The sequence below is a fragment of the Halichondria panicea genome, chromosome 7 (genome assembly GCF_963675165.1).
Source record: "Halichondria panicea chromosome 7, odHalPani1.1, whole genome shotgun sequence".
Lineage (NCBI taxonomy): Eukaryota > Metazoa > Porifera > Demospongiae > Suberitida > Halichondriidae > Halichondria > Halichondria panicea.
In genome coordinates, this window is record NC_087383.1 from 3,623,642 (window position 1) to 3,644,224 (window position 20,583).

Consider the following 20,583-nt stretch of genomic DNA (forward strand, 5'->3'; position numbering starts at 1 on the left):
CTGAGATCATCATGCAACAATAAAAATATATTTCTCATATAAAACGAGCATAACTTAAACGTCTAAAATCGTCTTATTAGCCTCTTCTTCACTGGGAAACAAATGATAATAAAATTCCAAGTCTAATTTGAGCAACCGTACAATGTTTATTTTCTGAGCTCTGCTGAGTTGTTTGTAGTAACTTTGTGTGAGTGTACCAGTTGAGCTCTCCTTGCTATGGTAACCAGAGCGGAGGAAATTGGGAGTTGAGTGTATCTTCTTTATCAGTACCTGCAAGAAAGAACAAGGGCAGTATACAACTCGTTAAGCAGCATGATAAAATTCAACCGATGATGTGTACTGTAAAAAGTTCAAAGCACTCTTAAACCACAACACAAGGATGTGTATTGCACAAAATGGCATGTATAACGGCATAGAGATGACACTGATGTGTTAGTCTACATTTGCTCATTGTAGTCAAACCAATCTATTGTTGCAGCCATATTCAAGCATACCTGTGAATCCGTGTCAAAATCCTTAAAGTTACCATAAAAGTTGAAGCGAGTTATGCACGGCTGACATATACTGAAAATGGACCTGAAGTGCTCATCAATCTTCAAATTCTCAGGCTCAGTCAACCAATAATCGATAAAATCAGAAAACGAAATATTCACAGCCGAAACTCCATCGTTAAGCACGAAATCCTCATACTTAGCAGGGTGTGTGCTTGCATATACAGCCTTTCTTAACCAGTTATAATGAGGTTGATCATCTTCCAGCCCTATAAGAGGAAATCTCTCGACTTTGCTACGATAGCCACTATGCAGTCGTTCCAGTGGGTTCCTATACATCATAAACTTGTAGTAATTCCTCAAGGAAACGTTCCTTTGAGTGTTGCTACGAGAGAGGAAGGAGTGACCAAATTGTACACCCTCCAGCAGTTCCTGGTTGACGTTGTCCCGGGAAGCTTGCAGTTGAGTGCGGGGAATCAATCCTGTGAGAAGTGAAAATGAATGCCATAATTAGTTTTCATATTAAAAATGGATGCAGTATACAAAATGACATAATTATGAAAGTATTTCTCTCAAGGTACAATGTACCTTGGGCCACAAAGAAGAGCAGTTTGAGATTAGTACAGCCAGCCTTGGGAACAAAGCAGAACAGAGTTCCTGTTTTATCGTTAATGAGGAGATGTCTGTACAAGCACTCGGTATCCACACTATCAGCCTTGGGTAGCAGATGGGCTTGATTGGACAAGTTGTGACGCTTGCAAAACTGGTCGACTATCTTCTCTTGCATCTTGAAAGAGGAAGAAGTAAATGCATTGTCAACACAATAATTATCAGGTACAGTGAAACCCCTCCAAACGTTCACCCATGAAGAAAGACTAACTGCGATAAAACGGCCAGTCCCAAATGAACAGTTTGTACAAAACAACCCCCCCCTCCCGAACAAGGCCACAACATTGTTCCCCGGACATGTCCGTTATAGAGGGGTACGTTCTATTGTACTTCGAGAGAGAATGGCTTCTGAAACTATAGAATTAGCATTTGTGGCCCCAGTGGAGCTTTGCACAGCCTACATGCAGAGTGTTGCATGAACACTGTGTCATGTGGTCTACAGAGTGTTGCATGAACACTGTGTCATGTGGTCTTGTGGGTAAGCAGATTCAACATTGCAAATAAACGATAAAGAAGACCAAAAAGTACGAAATGGACCTACCGTTCCCCGTTCCAATAGAGCTGAGAGCTTATCTTTGTTCCATTGAGGGTCCTTATCAAGGTACGCTACAGAAAACACATCAATAGGTTGTACCTTGAATTATTCTGATTCTTTGATCACTTACTCTGATGTTTTCTCGTGGACTTGGTATTGTCCATATTAACACCTTCAGACTCTTTCTCTGGATAATTGGAGTACTAATTAATTTGTTAATATACTTCTACAAGATAATAATGATTAATCTAGAAACCTTAACTATTATATGACCGTACATACCTTAACTAATTATATGTACCGCTGGTACACCCTCAAAGACTCTAATGGATATAGAAGTATAATAGCACTTTGTGTCACCTGTTTCCTGCACTTTGACTTCAACAGTGTTGTACTTGATCTGGTTGTGAAGGTTCTGAGACACACACTTGTACACTCCCTCGTGGCCCTTCTTCACCTCAGAAATCTTCAGTACAGTCATGCCTATGAGATAACCAAAAAAAGTGGCGCGTCACGTATATATTTTGACGGTCAGAACACAGAGTGTTAACTTACGTGATATGTATGTTATTTGAACTTCGTTTTCTAGAGAATACGGCATTTCTGGGAGTTCAAAGTTCAAGTAAGGGGCATTGTTGCTATAAAGAGAGCGGGGGGGGCCAATCACGGCACAGGTGAGGAGGAGAGAGTTTCCCTCCTGTATCACTGGCTTAGCTGGCCTTATACGGATGGCCCTTGGACTGAGAACACCATCTAACGTAGAGGAAATAAAACTTGAATGATAATAGTTAAATGTGTAAGGGGAATGGAGGCCTCGTATCAGTATTCTGTATTTGAACATTATAGTAGAACTTAAAAATTAGATTAACAATCTCCTATCAAAAAATACATTAAAACCACAGACACAAGCATACTTTTACTGATGCGTATTCGTGATTTCTCTTGCTCCACTGGAAAATCAGTTGTTGCGACTCTGATCTCATATTTACTCCTCTCAATAATAGATACATTCATCGATTGCGTGGTTGGTTGAATAGAAGGGCTGAAAATTGTTTCAAAATCTCTCTTAAACTTGATAACTTCGTTTGACGCAGACAATTTTTCTGCTATGGGTTTAGGCTCGGCTGCAACTAAGACACCTACAGAAGTACTTTGTAGCTTATTGAATTGTAATAGCCATATTGTAACCAATAGAACGATGAGTAACAGCTTTACGAGAGTGTGTTGTCGTGGAGATGCCAGTCGAAACAGACTCCGCTGACAGCGTGAAGCTAGTCCCATTTTACTTGTTGTGTGTGCTCATGTGTGCGGGTATGTGTCTTAACAGATCAGGGCCTGCAAAACAGAAGGTATTGTATCATACATAGATATATAATTATCATACATAGACAAATCTGACAGTGGACTAAGCAATGTATGGCCAAGACAAGATCTTCATCACACCTGTACACCAAAGTATCACTGTTCTTTCTTCACATTTCTTGGTACTTGTGAGATAAATATGGTAAGGAGTGTCACAGCAAAGACCTAATAATAGTTATTATAAATTATACATCATGGGGTAATCATCCTTACCTGTAGTACAGGTGACTTTAGAGCTCTGGTTTTTTAGAGTTACAACACAAGCCTTGTTTCCTATACAGAAAAATGTGCACTAAAAGTCGATCAGGAGAAGTATTAAAAAAATTCTTTGGGTGCTCATGCATGAAAAATTCGTTAGATAATGAGCTGCTCTCTGCACAACTTGCCATAACGTTTGTGAACCAGAAACTGCTCACTAGCAGCCGTGACATGTTGTACCATGTATAATACTGAGTGTATGTTGTGACAAGGCAAGAGATGTTGGAAATGCGCGCGCTATATTCTAGCTTGCCCGTTGCTATGTATATCACTATGTAGCCGGCCCTCAGGTATCATGCACTGTCACCCATACAAGCCTTGTGATTAGTATAACATAGATAGTAGTGTTACAGTGCAGATGCACAACTCATTTCATCACCTCACGATAGCTGCATGCAAACCTGGAAGGTGTCTTTAAGTTAGTTACCCGCCAGCCCTTTTCGACTTATTTGGCCTTGGTAGATTATCGGCTAGCATTTTGAGCACAATAGGCAATTCTTTGGTTGAGAAATAATTATCCTGGCATATAATTATAGGGAAACTTTATGGGCCTTTAGAAACACGTACAGGTCAGTATTAATACAGAGTCAATATTATAAAGGCATTACAGGTATTTTGGTGGATAATTTAATATCGCAATCCTTGCTAGAATATCTTACAAGACATCGACAATACTTCTGTAACTATAATGCTCGTGTTACAGTACCAGTTTTGAGTTGAGCCTCTTCAGTGTAAATCCGGCTCTTTCTAGAGTATAATTATTGGACAAACCAATAGCAGGGGCATCAGTTCTTCCAACGGCGGGCATACTCTCAAGAGACCTGCAGAAGTGAAAAGCAGTGGAACACATGCATACAAATGTCTATAACGGCTTTGGATTTAATAGTACATTTGTGGCCACCACACCCACATACTCTGGATTTATGAGTTCTTGCCTTTTGATCTCTGAAATCAAAGGAAATGCAGTGCCAACATATGGCATATTGCATGCACTGGGGAAAAGTGACCTTTTGAGACCTGACGCCATGCATACGGACACTTGGCCAAAACGCATAATTTTATACTTGCATAATAATTATTTCTCTAGCACTACGTACGGTATTACAATTTTTCAGTTCCATCTAAACTGACCGTAACAAGTACCATGCATACGTCTGACAAGATGTCTATATATGACAGGTTTTCAATTGTATATACTTTTGTTCAAACGAGCTTCCAGTATAGAGGGTTGCCTATTATTATATTTTGCAATGGCTTTCTTAACTGCTTCTCCATACCTATAATACCACAATTTGAAAACAGAATCCAGCTCAAGAGGAAGTAATCCCATATAATGTTGAATTTCATATTGAGTTCTAGGAATAGTTTATACCAGCCCTAAAATTCTATTTTGTAGGTTTTGCTATGGTGGTATTGCAATAATGCATGGTCTATAATTAAGTTATGCATTTCATGTCGGTGGTCCAGTGGACTCGGTCCAGTGGTCCGATCACAGCAGTGGACCCGGTCCGGTGGCCCAGTGGACTTGGTCCGGTGGTCGTGTTCAATTTATTTTGTGAATATGCTATCGGTGATAAGCATTTTAAGGATATATAATTGGGTACAGAGTTTAGCACTTAGCAGACACAATGACTATACCGTATGTATAGCGTTAGAACGTGCGCAATAATTATTAGCAGCTTTCGTGTCACGTATATTAACTTTGTATTGCCATAGTAAAGGGGGATGGGATTGCATGGAAACGCATCACGTGCACCAATGTTTTCAACAGAGACTGGACGGTAACAATCCTACTTATGATTTTCATTGTTAGTCAAAAGGTCATTTGAGCTATATTTTTGGACTTCAAGTCATTTTTTTAGCGTTCAAGCCAATCAAGTGAGCTGTTTGGGTACATAAAACATAAGCTTTCCAATGGTAGTGGTACCATAGAGTTTGGATGGTGTATTGTACCCCAAACAGTGTTTTTCAACCTTGAAAGTTAGAGTGAGTTGTTTGCAGAAGCTCTATTGCTCAATAAAAGGTATTATGGATTGGTTCAAGAGTAGATAAGAGTAAGAGTGTTGAACTGCTGTAGTAATCGTGGAACCGCATTTGCCTTGACATGCGTCATCATGCATTGTCGTCACTATTCAATTAATGAGTGCTGTTAAGTAAACTGTGGTCTGTGGTTTGTAGCACTGAACTGTGCGGTTTCTGGGAAGTGTTACTAACATACCGTATTTACTTGATTAAACGCATGGTAAAAGCTGTCTTTGTCAATAAACGCCCCTCTTAAATAATCGCCCATGTATGGGGCGTGGCACTGTGGGTGTAAATACGGTACCAATTAGTGCTGATTACTATCAAGTGATGACGCAGGAGCAGGCAATTGCTGTTACTAGCAGTCCAACACTCTTACTCTTATCTACTCTTGATTGGTTACATGAGAGAATCTTGTTCTTACATAATAGAGCTATAGTATGATATGTAGCATAAGCCTCATATTGCATGGATTAGTGAGTTACACTCTGGTTTAAAAAAATGTTTGTACTATAGTGACAATTTTGTGGAAGCTATTTCTCAAATAGACTTTTGTAAATTAGCTGTATTGTTTTATGTAGTATACTCATGCTAAAATGTGGTATGCAAATGATTTTGGAGTGATCAGGGCATCCAATTGTGATTTACAACAACTTTTTTATCATGTTTTTTATGATTAGCTAATTAAATGTCTCTTAGGATGTGAAGCAAAAAGCTCGTAAGAAAAGGTGCAAGTCCTCCTCAACCAGATCCCACTCTCTCTCAATAAAACAAAAGCATCTAGGAAGACATGAATTCAACAATGTCATCCATAAGACACGTAGTAACCTTAAGTATACATGTACGTACGTTTATTTTTACTTGTGTGTATACACTGTTGTTTCTGTTTTTAATTCTCTCTGCAACCACTTTAAACATTATATATACATGACATTCCTTATAGAGCACAATTATTTTCCGTTTAGTCAAGAACCTGTACAGCCCCATTGAAATTATAATAAGTCGCATTTATGTTTTTGGATAATTAATACTTTTTCATGATAAAGAATCCAGGAAACAGAGAAATACTGTATATATATACCTCACAGCACCGTAATTCTAAGATCCCGCTATAGACTTCTTACTTGACTATAAGTATAGTGATTACATAGACAGTGAAACTGCTGCTTCATTCTATCTTCTCCTATTACCGTTTCCTCTGAACTGCATGCACTTAGTCTACTACATAATGAGTGCATGCATGCATGCAATGGACGTATAGTCTAATTATAGCTGCATTTAGTCTAATTCCTCCGTGATTCTGTTTCCTCCTCAAAATGAATTCTATCTTCTCCTATTACCGTTTCCTCTGAACTGCATGCACTTATAGTCTACTACATAATGAGTGCATGCATGCATGCAATGGACGTATAGTCTAATTATAGCTGCATTTAGTCTAATTTCTTCCGTGATTCTGTTTCCTCCTTCAAAATGAATGTATGGGTACATTTAGGATTCAATCAGGAAATAAGGCAGCTATTATAAAAAGCAAAAGCAATTAACTTAAAGTTTGAATGCTGTTATAGCGTGAGCCACGAGTAAGATATATATAAGGTATATATAATTATTATATGTATTGTAAGAAAACAGCATAGATTTTACACCATAGCAGATTCTGAACTAATAATTCTCTGCCGCAGGCTGTAGCTATACATACAATGGCCAATGAAATTGAAGTGAACATTGAGCTGCCCAGTCCCACTACGGAGGATGAACCTAATATTACTTCAGTTACTGTCAAGAGGAGGGAGACGCTAACTGGCAATAGGCTCACTATTGATTCAATCTATCTCCAGCAATTCAAGGTTTTGGACCCGGCACATAAGGAAGCATTCAAGAGAAGCATTGAGACCTACTCTGCAAACCTATTAAATGATCCCCAACTTGGGCTTGTCTTTTACAAAGCTCACGTCTTCAGCAACAGCAATGTGAAAGTCACCGACTCTATTCTTGCTGGAGATGAGGATCCAAGTCTGCAATACATTTTGCACTTTCATGTGTTCGATGTTGAGTTCCTCACTGAAGACAAAGTGAAACAAATTGAAGAGCGCCACCTTCCTAATTTGCTCAGCAGCAACGGACAGCTTATTGCCAAGCTGATTGAAACAAAAGTCATGATTCATGAGGATACAGATCTTCGCAAGCCAAACTACGTAGCGTAAGTTATACGACAATTATCTCTATAATAATATTATTATACAGTCTTATCATTTGTATATATACCTGCACAGTCAAGAAGCCACGGATTCCAAATACCCACACCAAGAAGAGGGACAAGAATCAGGCACCTGTTGGAGCAGGGTATAATGCAAACTTAAGCCATTAACTATACTTTATTAAGACTATTACAGTTTATCAATTTCTGGCTCATCCTCCCAAGAGTACAGTGGGATTTCTTCAATTTACTCTACCAAATGTACACCTTCGACATTACACATCAAGGATTCATGTAAGCATGCAGCTAAAGTGTGTAATCTAAAATAGAAGCCAGTGCTAAGTAGTGGAGGGTTTCTATCTACTAACACTTTTCTCCTTACCTGTATATCCAGCCCCAAGATTGTTCATTTTTTCACCATCCCGACCAACATTGTCTTGTTTTTCATGCTGTTTGCCCAATTCAACCTGCCTGGTGAAAGTACCACTATTGTACGTCGAGGCCCCTTCTTCTTCCCAACCAACTGGACATACCTCCCCCTAGCTATTTTGATAGTGGTCTACATTCTCATGGGTATCCTCCGAAAATGTGTGGCGTGGGGGATTATCACAGCCATCGTTATTACCCTGTTATGGGGAGTGGTGAGTTAAATTGATCTGCATGCATATATACATGTAGTATTTTATGCCTTGGGGTATAGCCATGCACATGCAGGTCTGTGTCTGCATGTGTGTGTATTCCAGCTGTATATACGGTTGCAATGCGACTACAACTAAGCGCTTCTATATAATAGGCATCTATATTCACAAAATAGAGTATTAATTATTCTCGAGTTTTACTTCCATTGATGATTGTTCATGCAGTCTCTTTAGAATCGTGCATGTGTAGCAAAATCTGTTTATACAAAGTTTCTATTTGAGCCTTGCACTATAAAGCGCTAGCTATATTTGATACCTATATACAAGAGTGAGAAAAGAGCTGTATATATACACTCCTTTAATGTCATGCATGCATGCATGCGTACTCAACCTCACGTATGAGATTTCCATTTTTTTTCACATGCAGAGCCTCCAAATATACAGTTTTTTATACGGATTTTTCTATTCTAGTTACGATTATATGGAATTAACTGCAAAAATACGGATATACATGTAAATCTATTAATTAGAGGACTAGATGTGACCTTTTGTCAGCTTACAGAATAAGTTAACTGGCCTTAGCGTCTAGTAGCATCCCTACAGCTGTAGTAACTCTATGCCCTATATGCTGGTGGTGAGTCTGATACTGAAACACATCAGCTACAAATTTATCTTGTAAAGCTAAGTCTCGTCTCACTTGCCACGCCCCTTAATTGAAGGGGCAGGGCAAGCGAGACTATACTAAACAGCATTTCCTCTCATTTCCATGTTTTCGTCACATCATTACTGATAATCATGAGCTTATTAATACTGAAAAAAAATTTTCTACTGAGAGGCTCTGCTTTCATGAGAATCGAGGCATTTGCTGAGCACCGTGGTGCTGAATACTTCTTACACTAAAGTATTATTGTTCGTATTCCACATGCAGGGAAATCTTTTCCACGAGGTAGTGAAGCTCGAGCCACCCAATGCCAACACAACTGGAGTATACAATCCAATTCCTTTTGTCAATGCTGTGTATCTGCCTTACAACCCAATTATATGGAGCTATATCATCTCTTTTATCCAGGCTGGCTCACACTTTTTTGTTCCTCAATTGCCCCCGTACATTACTGGAGTCTACCATTGGGAGTCTATCAGCCAGTTCTTGTGCGGCAAGAGCCATTTCATCTTTAAAGTATTGGCTGTTGTTTGTTTTCCAGTGCTCTCTGTTTCTGTGGCTTACTTTTCGTGGCCTCACCTCATTGGAACAGAAGTGTTCTACATCATGGCAGGTATAGGTTACGAGCATAGCTACTTCAAGAAGTACAAGTTAGTTGTTGAGAAAGCTGAATTGAGTGGAAATCCTCGTGTTGCTCAGTTCCCTATGTCTGCTGACACATTGATGCAGGTATAAACCTTATAACGCATCTATATAATTATGACGATATGTGACACTTTCACACTGTACATATGAACATCAACATAATTATAGCCATTATTATGTATAGCCTCAAAATCCCTATTCTACGCACTTGGGAAACCATGGTGTTGTTGAGAATAAGGACAAAGGAAACAAGAAGCAAATAGTGAAGGATGTTGCTTCATGTCATATCTACCAAGCCTATTTCCATGGTCGCCATATGGCTAAGTCAGGACAACACAGAGATGGTCATCTTTATCATTACAAGTGAGTGATTCTTAATGAAATCAGTGATGAATTATTTCCAATATACATGCAGGGCTCTGAATGATCACTACTATACCCTGAAGTGATTAATGCGTTGAATGAAAAATTGAAACACAAGTATAGTAGATAGAATTGTAGGTAGATAGATACTTATAGATCGAATTGTGTTTTTGAACCCCCATTTTTTACAACTATATACAAATATGACTGTTAAACTAAAATAAATTTCATACACAAAACAAATTGGAGAACATGCAATCTTAATTATAGGAATTTAAAATGAATGTCTAAAATCTGACGGCCACAGAATTGTGATTTAAAAACAGACGTATTATGTACATGCATGCATGTATAGATAATAATACATGTATACGTACTAACCGTGAAGAGCTGATTCAATCCGTACACGAGTTACTGATAAGGTATTAGAAGCTCAGAACCTACAACACAGAAAGTATTGTTCATACATGTGCAGTTCAGATAGACTTCTTTACTACATCAATCAAATCTGATAGTAGACATGCTAAAAACAAAAATACATGGCCAAAAAACAAGTACCTTCATTACACACCTGTACACCATTGCAATTCAAGGCCAGGATCACTGTTCTTTCTGCATTTCTTGGTATTCAGAGAAATTTGGTAAGGAGTGTCACAGCAAAGGCTAAAAATCGTATTTATAAATTATATATCATAGGGTAATCATCTTTACCTGCCCAAAATGAGAAATAAGCATTTCACAGCAGCATGACCGTATATTTATATAGAAAGTGCCTGTAATGCAATGCCACCACTGTGTAGTTTGCATGCAGGATGTAGTGGTCAAACTGGTCATACATATAGATGTAATACAGGGGGAATAACTTATATAGTTTCAGTTGTCTATGTGAAACTAGGCCATCATCTGACCGGCATGGATCTTTCTACATATAAGCCACAGTTAGTGACTTCACAAAGAAGTGAATACAACCTTGTGATTCGTGAAAATCAAGGCCTAAGTCAACGAACCGGCTTCTGGTGGCTTATATTCACTTTTGATTATGAATTAGAAAAGGGAATTGAAGTTCGCTTGACAAATTTCAAACAAGATTCTACTTCAGGTGATTGGACACTTGAAATCACGAAGTGCCATTATTTGGGTATTACTTCCGAAAGAAACATGGCCTCTTTCGATATGGTGAATGAGTTTGTTAATTCCGCAGAGCTTTCACACTTGAATAGATGTGCGATCAGTGATGAGAAATTAGTCGACTACCTTGAGAAAAACATGGTGCCTATTGTAGCCAAAAAGATCAAGTACAAGAAATTCAAGCCCAAATTCCAATTCTTTTTGAGTCATAAAACGAAAGAGAAGCCTCTTATGTGTACTTTTGCGAATGGGCTTCAATTTTTAGGATATGACACTTGGCTTGATGTTAGCAGTATGCCTATGGGTGCCGGGCTTGTTGGTGCGTTAAAATCAGCTATTGAAAAATGTGACTGCTTGATTGCCTGGCTGACAGTAGACTACCTAAAGAGTGAGTATTGCATAGCTGAGCTTGTCTATGCCAAGAAGTGTGGCAAAATCATTATTCCGTTTGGAACTTTTAGTGAGATCAAGGAGTATCTTAATGGTGATATGGAATTTCTACAGCATCAAGTGGTTTTCGACCCCAAAATGTCATTCTTTGAAGTACTAAGACGTATTGATGAAACACTCTTTAACTTTGAACGCTTGCCATTGTAGATCTAGCTAACTGAAAAGCAAACTTATTGAGCTAAGCTAAACGTTAATATTTGTATGATCACACATTGTATAATTTTACTGTTATTTTTGTTTCAAGTAATATTTTGTATTGATTATTGTTCTTTGCTCGTTTCTAATTTATGTATAGCCCACTGTCTCCATACAGCTGCTACGTATATAATGTTTTGTCAGGCTGTCAGGCAGTACGTTCTTACCGTATAGCTTCGAGGCACTAGAAGATCGACCTCGAACTTCGAAAATTTATTGCCTCAAAAATTGGTTTACTTCCGGTTGAAAGACCCCTCTACTGTAGGATGTGGTCATTTGAACCTCTATTCTCGAAAGTAAAATCTGCGAATTGTTTCATTAGTGCCTCGAAAATAACCCGCTATATGGTAATTATGTTGAACTCCAGCTCGATCAGCATGCATGCAACATTCTTTAAAAGTATAATGGTTAAACCTATACATATTTTTATACACAGTAACGAAATTTTGTGGTAATGACGCTCCTTAGCTTACTGCATGATAGTTGCATTTATGGCGGTGTATTGAACTAATCAAGATTTCCTACTTAAGAACCCCTCCCCCCCCTACCATGCACTCAGGGTTGGAATGTGGTGTATTGATAGATTTCCCACTTATGTACCACCCCCCCTCCACCACTCAGGGTTGGAATGTGGTGTATTGAACTAATCAAGATTTCCCACTTACCACCCCCCCCATACCACTCAAGGTTGGAATGTCCCCTCATTGTGATCTGTTGTCATGCCTAATAATTTTTTGCTGCTTGCAAATTATTACGCACAATCATGCATCACAACACTAGCATCAGATTTAGTACTTGTGATTCAGCAGAACAATAACAATATTAACATTACAATTCTAGCTCCAATTGTCTCCATCAGAAATGAGGTAAGAGTGTTTCAATTTGCTAAAGTCCAATTCAGTGTCCAGGGCTTGACTGATTTCCCTTGTGAGCAGGTCGTGAAGGGCCTCCCCATCATGTGAGTACCGCCACCTTCCCTCAATTACATCGTATCGTTTGGGACCACTGTAGGGGAAAAGTAACGGTTAAATTGTAGCAGTGATGAGGTACAGTTACAAGCTCTTCAGCTAATTTTGATTGTAAATCTCCAGCAAAACTGCTTGACTGTAAAGTAACAAGCTGATTAAGCTACAAGCATACCAGCTGAACCACATGTCACTGTACATGTAGTTGTCCATCATGATGCGTTATCCCGAGACAGAAACGCAAAAAATTACACTAAAAATCTAGTTTGGGGCAGCAGAACTGGCCGGTATATATGGCTGCATAGTAACCCTTGCAACTTGCCTGGTGGGAGAGGAGAGCCATATTTGCTTGTTAGGGGACTGCTTATTAATGACATACGAACCAAGGTCTAGGAGGGTGAATGAGAACATAATGAAGGAACACAACATCTCAGTGTATTGCATGACTAACATACAGTGGTTTTCCATACCTTTGCAGGCTATACTCCAAGAGCACTGCAACCACAATGTACTGATTACCTGTCTGTGTTATTTTAGTCCACCCACACATCACAAAAATCAATGATGGGTAAAATACTGGCTATTGCAGACTTTTCACACAACTCAAGGGGTTACTACTCTACTTTCACAGCACTCCTTCTATAATTATAATGCTTGAGGTCAACAAGCTGCTTTCGGAAATATCCAATTTTGAGCCTAGTAAATATAGGCCCTCCGCTCCCTATAGCTATGCATACAAGTTTTAGCTCGTATCATTTAGCCACAATGAACCAAGCAACAAGTTAGCTGAGCTACCATCAGAGCTACCATCACTTCAGTCAGACAAAATATGAGACACCTGGAACATTTAGCGGCTATTATAATTATTTGGCGAGTGAGCTATTAGAATTTGGTGATTTTTAATTTGACTCTTAGGCTACTACAGCAATTAGGTCCACTAATTTGGCAGTTTTGAAATTGCCAAATTAAAACCAGTTACAGTTTGCATTTTGCAGGCCATAGCAAGTAATTTTGTTGGCTTGTTACTAACAATCATAACAGAAGCCAACCAAAATACTATATTTACTACATTGTGGTTGCAGTGCTCTTGCAGTATAGCCTGCAAAGGTAAGGAAAACCACTGTACACACTGTGTATATCGTACATTGGGTATAGGTACGTGACATACACACTGTACATATCATACATTGGGTATAGGTTACTGGTAACATACACACTGTACATATCGTACATTGGTAGGTGACTCACTTCCTAACTTGACATTCAGGACACCACTCTGTAAACAAAAATACATAAATATTGTTATCACCATTACATTCTATTATGCCTCAGGTGCGCATGCACAGCGAGGTATACGGTAGCATGTGTATGTAGACTGCTACAGCTGCTCAATGATAAACGAAGTGCAAGCAAGAGTTTCTATAGGATTCTAGTCAAGTTTTTGGAATTTGTGGATTTGAAAAATTTTGCTTCGTTCTTGAGTTATAGCTAGGTTTGCTTACTTGGAATGCCATTGTAGCCTTTCAGAACATTAACTTGTCCATGGAGTGTTGCTACTTTACTTAGTAGTTAGCTCTGCACTAGAACGCTAGCTATTGGTAGCTGCAATAGTGAGAAAAGAGCTGCAAATCTACACTACCGGTAGCTGTTTCTTGCAGCCATTAATTTATGGACTTTGAATCTTTCAGCAACGATCATGGTCAATCATTCCCCACTTCTTTCATCAATGTAAATTTAATAGCTAGATCAGAGTAGCTTCATCTTGTGTAGTTTTGGTGCCTCCACTGAGGCCGCGGTGCTTTCATTACATTTGTACACTGTGCATATAGTACCTACTACAATTGCTAGTTCCCTTACGGCTAGTGTGCAGTCGTAGTCCTCCGGACAGAGGCCACTGTCTCCCAACTCATCAAAGAACTCGGCCAACTCCTCCAAAGTCTCGTCAGCCACACGGTGGTACGAGAGGTCATCAAGTATCCTAGGGTGAGTGAATGGGGTGTGTGGTGATACAATCAGACCACTCACTTCATCTTAATTGGTACTTTCTTTTCTACCATAAAGGGTTTAGTCCTCTGAACTTACTAGCAAAAGGACGAGACAACGACTAAATCATGGCTAGATCTACTGCATCCACAGTGGAAATTGAAGGCAACTGATTAAGCAATTGTAAATTATTGTTTCCATGGTTATTTAAGGAAACGAACGCAGAAAGAGCTTCTTTGACATGCAATCAGACATTGATGATTGATTAATGTTCAGAGAAAAACAGTAATTTTTTCCAGGGGGATCAACTGAACTTCAACGTCAACACCCTTTAAATTGGCTGTGAGATCCTCCACATTGGGAGATTCTCTATAATTATGAATACAAAAAGTTTTGTCACCTAATCTTTTCGTGGAGATCACTAAGTACACCAGACGAATGGTACCAAGTTACCTGCATAGTGACGGTAAGAAAAGTGTAACTAACGTCTATAGAGCCTGCATTAACTTACTTCACCTAATCTCTGTAGGCCATGTGGTAATGTTCGATGCTTCTCTCGATAGTGAGTGATTGCCAAGGGGCATCCAAAGACAGTGGACAAATTATTTCCAGGCACTTGAGATGATGTGCACTTGCAGAGGTGGACCCCATACCACAATACTCTTCTTCTCAGCTGAAGTGTACAGTTGGCCATTGAATCATAGAATTCAGACTTGACTCTGATTTGATGAGTTTTAATCTAATTAATGCCCAGTGCTTTACTCCTTTAGTGTCTCTTCACTATTAGTTGAATGATCTTTACCGATAAACTTGCATTTCAAGCTCTGATTTCAAGCTGATGCAAAACATCTCAAGCTCACTGAGGAAGATCTTAGCATTGCACCGTTTTTCTGCAGCTCTAGCCCGGACACACTCCACCATGGATAACTCTCCGCTGGCCGTTAGTCTGCAGGATGTACAGGAGGCGAGGGAGAGGATACGAGAGAGGGTCCACTGTACCCCAGTACTGGAATGTACTTATCTCAACTCACTCTCCGGCAGGCAACTCTTCTTCAAGTGTGAGCAGTTTCAGAAGACTGGCTCCTTCAAGGTATCACTACAGCAGAGCATACAACATAGGAAGCTCAATTTTATATGGGCTTTAGTCTATCTATGGTAATTAATTTTTTCGTGCGGGGTAAAACTCGAACACGGTGATTTTCGTAAGTAAAAAATTTCGTTTGACTTCATTGCCTGCGTTCCGGTAAACCACGCCTATGTTTTCGTGGGGGAATATTTTGTGGAGGTCAGCACTCAGCTTGCCCATGAAAATTACCCGCTATACGGTACGCGCAATAATTATATTATGCATGCTCAATAAATTGCCTATTTGTCCCAGATAATATGTGCAATTTTAATGCATGCATTTTCCCTGTACTGTCAGATCCGAGGTGCCACCAATGCTGTTATGAAACTGGTAAAGGAGGCTGAAGACTCTGGCAAAGAGAAGCCAGTGGTGGTCACACACAGCAGTGGCAATCATGCTCAAGCACTGGCCCTTGCGGCAAAGCTCTGTGGTATCCAGGCTCAGATCGTGATGCCTCAAACCAGCCCCACGATCAAGGTGCGGGCAGTCGAGGGATATGAGGGTGTGGTCACTCTCTGTGTACCCTCTGAGCAGGTGAGAGTGGTGTGTGCATTGGACAAGTTTAGTCTATTTGTTGTGTGGTAACAGATCATCATAAATGTTTGGGTGCCATTGAAATAATTTACATAGAGTTGGTATGTCAATTATTGGCATAGCTCTTATAAAAATGCACGATCAGACCTTACTGTGATGTAATAATTATGTTTTTGCCGCTGTTTTAGGGGAGGCGAGATGCTGCTGCTGCAGTGATGAAGTCCGTAGGACCTCGGGCAGTGCTGATTCCCTCCAGCAACGATCCTGACATTATGGCTGGACAAGGTACCATTGCGCTGGAATTGTTTGAGCAGGTGAGCCACGTTTCACATGCTAAATCTCTTACCACTATAAGTTTTTCCTCTCCTTTTGTCCAGTAAGTAGAGAGCCTTCGCTATAACTAGGTATACGCACACGCATGATTAGCCTCGCGCAGAGTTGTATTAATAAGTACAATTTTAGGAGAAAGAAGGAGAGTAGACTTGACCTGCATGCTGTAGAGAGTATGATTTGGATATAATTATGCCTTAGTGCGCATGCGTAAATTTGTGTGCGTGTGTGTGTGTGCATATCGCATGTGTGTGATTGTCTCTCTGTACTGTGTAGACTGCTATACAGCTGCTCAAGGATCAATGAAGTGTAAGTAGTTTTTCATTCTTGGATTTGCAAAATAATGCTTTGTTCTCGAGTTATGCCTAGTTAAAACTTGTCCACCGAGTGTTGCTACTCTACTTAGTAGGTAGCTCTGCACTATAACGCTATAGCTATTGGTATAGGTGTGAGAAGAGAGCTGCAAGGTTCTGCTGATGCTCTAATGCAGCCATCAATTTTAGACTTGGACTTTTGGCATCGATCGTTTTAACAACAATCATGGTTGATCATAACCCATTCTTTGAGTTCCTGTGATTAATTCTGGATTCTTCATGCAGCAAAATTGATTCATCATTGTATAATGTCAGCTTTATGCTCTTTATGTTATGTAGAATATACCTCCACCGAGGCATCAGCACCCACGGTGCTTTCATTATGAAATAGCAATTAATACACATACATTCTTGGCTAGAATCAGTCTCTCAAGAACTCTGATTCCAAGAGTAGAGTATATATAGTGTCATTGTTGGCTTTGTTCATGTGAGACTCTTACATGTATATATAGCTAGCTACAGCCGGCCAGCCTAAGGCTAGCTCTAGCTCTTCCAGCTAGCTAGCTACGTAGCTTTTCTTCTCCGCATAATTATGCCAATAGTAGATCAGTTTAGAGGTAATAAAGATTAACCGAATGTAGCCACACCCAATTCCGCATTCCTGAAGTGTGACATTCTTGAGCGTGACATACATACATACATACATACATACATACATACATACATACATACATACATACATACATACATACTTCTGAGATTCGATGCAGTATTAGTTGCCTCGCGCTAAGGCGCTCGGCAATTATCTCTTTGACATTACTGTGAAAAAAGAACTCTTATAATTAGTTATTTGATTGTCCCTTCCCGCGCAGGTCCCTCACCTTGATGCCATTGTGGCATCTGTCAGTGCAGGAGGGTTTGTGGCTGGGATTGCCGTAGGTGCTAAGGTATACACAATGTGTTATTTATTTGAACCAAAACTAATTTTTTCAAGTGCCAATATCCTCCCTCTTTATACTCTTATTTGTATAATCAATTGATGTGTGTTGTGTTACTCATTTTCAGTGTTAGAGTACGTTAAATATAACATCGATTGCAATGTGCGTTTAGTTGATTACTCATTCTGCATTAAATGGTGCCTATAGAACAAAGATGTGTTCTCGAGCTCATTTTTTTTCGTATTATCCACCATGCAGGGTCTGAATCCCAACATTAAGATATTTGTGGCTGAGCCGGAGCTGGCTGATGACTGTGCCAAGTCTATTGAAGCGGGAAAAATCATTCCAAACCCAACCTTTCCTAACACTGTCGCTGATGCCCTCAAGTAACTACTCTTTCTGCATGTAGAGTACATTGTACGTGTAGATAACTTTAGTTTCTAGACATCCGTGGAATTGGTTTTAACTAATAGTTCATTATTCTAAAGAAATCTCCCTGGCTACAGCCGCAAAAACTATAATATTATGCTGTATGTAATATATAAAATTATGTGAATATGCTGCAGAATGAGTGTGTGTGAGCTGACCTTCCCAATCCTCCAAAAACATGCTAGTGCAGTCATCACCGTCTCTGAGGAGGAGATTATCTCGGCCATGAGACTGGTGGGTTATTTATAATACTGATAATTATAGTCTACATGACTGCATGTTTTGCTACTTGTATAGTGCTGAAAACATGACTAGCTTCCGTTATTGTCACCGACAATGTATGTTCGCTCTATATCCAGTACACAGTACACGTTGTACAAAACATTATGTTATAGAATTCCTATTGCTTAGAGTTAGGTGACTTCTTGCTACTGTATAGCTATATACATGCAGGTTTGGGAGCGTATGAAGGTGGTGATTGAGCCAGCTGCAGCCTGTTCAGTGGCAGCTGTTCTCAGCGACAAGTTCAAAGCGAAGGCTGGGCCTGACGTCAAGCGAGTTGGTGTAGTCTTGTGTGGCGGAAACCTAGACTTGGACAATATACCTTGGATTAAAAACTGAACTGATTGCGTTTTTTGTTGATAGTATTTTTGTAGCTATTTATACAGCACAGAGTTAATTGTGTGCCCTCAAGTCCAAAAGGTCACTAGAATCCCTGAGATCACATGGACGCACATAAAGGGAAGGGGAGCATCTAACTCCCTAGCCCCATGGTTACTCAGAATAGCCTAAGTATATGTTCAGGGAATGGGAACAGCAATATAAAGTGAGAATCTAACTTGAATGGACGACTGTTCAATTTTATCCGAACCAGTTTTATTAACGTACGTATTCAATTCTAGCCACTACACGTGGAATGCCAGCTTAGAAGCATTCTATATATGTTACATGAATAAAAATCTGACAGAAGACTTTACCGTAAAATCTCGATTTAAGGCGACCCTCTAAATAATTGAACATTTCGCCCATACTTTTTTTTGTGTACATTGAAACTTTACTTTTGCAAAACATAATTATAAAAGTGTCGCTTTAAATCAAGTTTTTACGGTATCTTCAAGAATCATTTGAAAGTTTTAGGGGGGCTTTGCATGAATGTCTTGCAGTAAGTGGTTATAATACAAGAAAGATTGTTTCCCGTGTGTTGCACAACCGTAACGCAAATCAACATCACAAGCTTTTTGTATCATGCTATCAAATTCAGTGTAAAATGTGTCAAGTGACGCTACTTCTATTTCCAATCCTTTTCCTCTTAAATCTATGCCCAACCAAGTGCATGGTCAAGTCGGTTATTAAACACCCATGGCACTTGCTGTCACACTCTCAATTACTTGCCCAGAATGCTGCATCACTGCTTAGTAGAAGAAGTAATGTCACATTACTGTTTGTTGAGGGTGTACATCTTTTAACCGAATCGAAATTTGAAACTGAGAGTGTAACATTGTCTGCATTAACTGAGTTCATCAATGCTACTCTAATGGTATTGCAATCCTCACATTCCTAGTGATAATCTGTGTACAAGGGTAAGACACTTTGTTGCAAAACTTGTGTACGTAGAGAGTATGAAAACATTAACGGTGTGAATGACTCGTGTATCCCTCCCACTCATTCTGTGGTTTCATTGTACGCCCCAGACTACTGCTGAGAACCATTGCTGGAGAGTGACACTCACTAATTTTAAGCAGATTTTGTATAGACCCTATATACTAGAATTATAGAGCTAAAATGCTTAATTATGTGGTTTTGTTGTATAAAATAATTATTTGTGAACATCATGAATTGAGATTCATTCAAAGGTCCTCTATACATGCATGGAGGCTTGCTGAATGTTTGTCTTTCTCTTCCTAGGTCATCTGAGCCACTAGTGAGTCTGTCACCTGATCCAGAGGGACAGTATTTTTATTACATGTCTACCTATATCTGCAATAATAGATTGGGTGGCGAAAATATAATTATACTACGTATATATAATTACCTCCGGATAGTATAGGAAGTCGATCTTGGTATCATTTTGAAGCTTAGAGAACGCTTTATCCGATTCAACAATAAAACGGTATACCCGCGTTAAGGGCCCTTATAACATGGACTCTTGCTAATCTGCTTCACCTCGATATAATTATTATAACGTCTGTTTCGTTTGTCACGGATGGCTAGCTAAATCAATACTGTATAAACTCGCCTTAAAATACCGCCCAGCTATACCTCACTGTTTCATGCTATGTTCTTTCGATTGCAAATTGAGTATAAATCGCAAAGAGTGAGCTTGCGCATGCAATTTCCCATGCAATTTGCGAAA

General features: G+C 39.4%; 5 protein-coding genes across 6 annotated transcripts; 3 read left to right on the forward strand and 2 right to left on the reverse strand.

Moving 5' to 3' along the window:
* Positions 1–9: 9 nt before the first annotated feature.
* Positions 10–10,506, reverse strand: LOC135338360 (uncharacterized). 2 transcript variants are annotated; one of them, XM_064534460.1, is made up of 13 exons: positions 10,410–10,506; positions 10,220–10,278; positions 4,022–4,136; positions 3,271–3,330; positions 3,139–3,222; positions 2,610–3,030; positions 2,251–2,448; positions 2,056–2,178; positions 1,826–1,882; positions 1,702–1,766; positions 1,080–1,278; positions 495–973; positions 10–270 (listed from the first exon to the last, which is right to left on the reverse strand). In XM_064534460.1, exons 6-13 carry the CDS (start codon positions 2,974–2,976, stop codon positions 55–57), a joined length of 1,704 nt encoding a protein of 567 aa, XP_064390530.1. In that variant the 5' UTR covers positions 2,977–3,030; positions 3,139–3,222; positions 3,271–3,330; positions 4,022–4,136; positions 10,220–10,278; positions 10,410–10,506; the 3' UTR covers positions 10–54. The 2 variants fall into 2 exon arrangements, with proteins under 2 accessions (XP_064390530.1, XP_064390532.1); XM_064534462.1 differs by having other exon boundaries at positions 10,397–10,487.
* Positions 6,771–10,081, forward strand: LOC135338361 (uncharacterized). The gene is made up of 8 exons (XM_064534463.1): positions 6,771–6,930; positions 7,017–7,534; positions 7,608–7,677; positions 7,728–7,825; positions 7,926–8,172; positions 9,098–9,559; positions 9,660–9,838; positions 9,891–10,081. Exons 2-8 carry the CDS (start codon positions 7,035–7,037, stop codon positions 9,922–9,924), a joined length of 1,590 nt encoding a protein of 529 aa, XP_064390533.1. The 5' UTR covers positions 6,771–6,930; positions 7,017–7,034; the 3' UTR covers positions 9,925–10,081.
* A 133-nt stretch (positions 10,507–10,639) lies between the features above and the next one.
* LOC135338363 (uncharacterized) lies at positions 10,640–11,704 on the forward strand. The gene has a single exon (XM_064534465.1). The coding sequence runs from the start codon at positions 10,751–10,753 to the stop codon at positions 11,561–11,563; it is 813 nt and encodes a 270-aa protein (XP_064390535.1). The 5' UTR covers positions 10,640–10,750; the 3' UTR covers positions 11,564–11,704.
* Positions 11,705–12,393: 689 nt separating this feature from the next.
* On the reverse strand, positions 12,394–15,322 carry LOC135338364 (frataxin, mitochondrial-like). The gene is made up of 6 exons (XM_064534466.1): positions 15,071–15,322; positions 14,960–15,012; positions 14,434–14,554; positions 13,825–13,852; positions 12,899–12,965; positions 12,394–12,616 (listed from the first exon to the last, which is right to left on the reverse strand). The coding sequence occupies exons 1-6, from the start codon at positions 15,251–15,253 to the stop codon at positions 12,448–12,450; spliced, it is 621 nt and encodes a 206-aa protein (XP_064390536.1). The 5' UTR covers positions 15,254–15,322; the 3' UTR covers positions 12,394–12,447.
* An 18-nt stretch (positions 15,323–15,340) lies between these two features.
* LOC135338362 (serine racemase-like) lies at positions 15,341–18,923 on the forward strand. Its single transcript, XM_064534464.1, has 7 exons — positions 15,341–15,649; positions 15,983–16,219; positions 16,408–16,533; positions 17,736–17,810; positions 18,060–18,187; positions 18,368–18,464; positions 18,684–18,923. Exons 1-7 carry the CDS (start codon positions 15,398–15,400, stop codon positions 18,849–18,851), a joined length of 1,083 nt encoding a protein of 360 aa, XP_064390534.1. The 5' UTR covers positions 15,341–15,397; the 3' UTR covers positions 18,852–18,923.
* Positions 18,924–20,583: the final 1,660 nt, after the last annotated feature.

Excerpts from the sequence above, each read along its gene's own strand:
- LOC135338360 (XM_064534460.1), bottom strand. The coding sequence starts at position 2,976 with ATGGGACTAGCTTCACGCTGTCAGCGGAGTCTGTTTCGACTGGCATCT. Across the intron at positions 2,449-2,609 it reads ACGAATACGCATCAGTAAAA|ATGGTGTTCTCAGTCCAAGG; the intron begins GTATGCTTGTGT and ends CCTCTACGTTAG. Across the intron at positions 271-494 it reads ATTTTGACACGGATTCACAG|GTACTGATAAAGAAGATACA; the intron begins GTATGCTTGAAT and ends TCTTTCTTGCAG.
- LOC135338361 (XM_064534463.1), top strand. The coding sequence starts at position 7,035 with ATGGCCAATGAAATTGAAGTGAACATTGAGCTGCCCAGTCCCACTACG. Across the intron at positions 7,678-7,727 it reads CAGGCACCTGTTGGAGCAGG|TTTATCAATTTCTGGCTCAT; the intron begins GTATAATGCAAA and ends AGACTATTACAG. Across the intron at positions 7,826-7,925 it reads ATTACACATCAAGGATTCAT|CCCCAAGATTGTTCATTTTT; the intron begins GTAAGCATGCAG and ends CTGTATATCCAG.
- LOC135338363 (XM_064534465.1), top strand. The coding sequence starts at position 10,751 with ATGGATCTTTCTACATATAAGCCACAGTTAGTGACTTCACAAAGAAGT.
- LOC135338364 (XM_064534466.1), bottom strand. The coding sequence starts at position 15,253 with ATGGCCAACTGTACACTTCAGCTGAGAAGAAGAGTATTGTGGTATGGG. Across the intron at positions 13,853-14,433 it reads ACTACGACTGCACACTAGCC|AGTGGTGTCCTGAATGTCAA; the intron begins GTAAGGGAACTA and ends TTTTGTTTACAG. Across the intron at positions 12,617-12,898 it reads TGGCTCTCCTCTCCCACCAG|TGGTCCCAAACGATACGATG; the intron begins GCAAGTTGCAAG and ends TTTCCCCTACAG.
- LOC135338362 (XM_064534464.1), top strand. The coding sequence starts at position 15,398 with ATGCAAAACATCTCAAGCTCACTGAGGAAGATCTTAGCATTGCACCGT. Across the intron at positions 16,220-16,407 it reads TCTGTGTACCCTCTGAGCAG|GGGAGGCGAGATGCTGCTGC; the intron begins GTGAGAGTGGTG and ends CCGCTGTTTTAG. Across the intron at positions 16,534-17,735 it reads CGCTGGAATTGTTTGAGCAG|GTCCCTCACCTTGATGCCAT; the intron begins GTGAGCCACGTT and ends CTTCCCGCGCAG.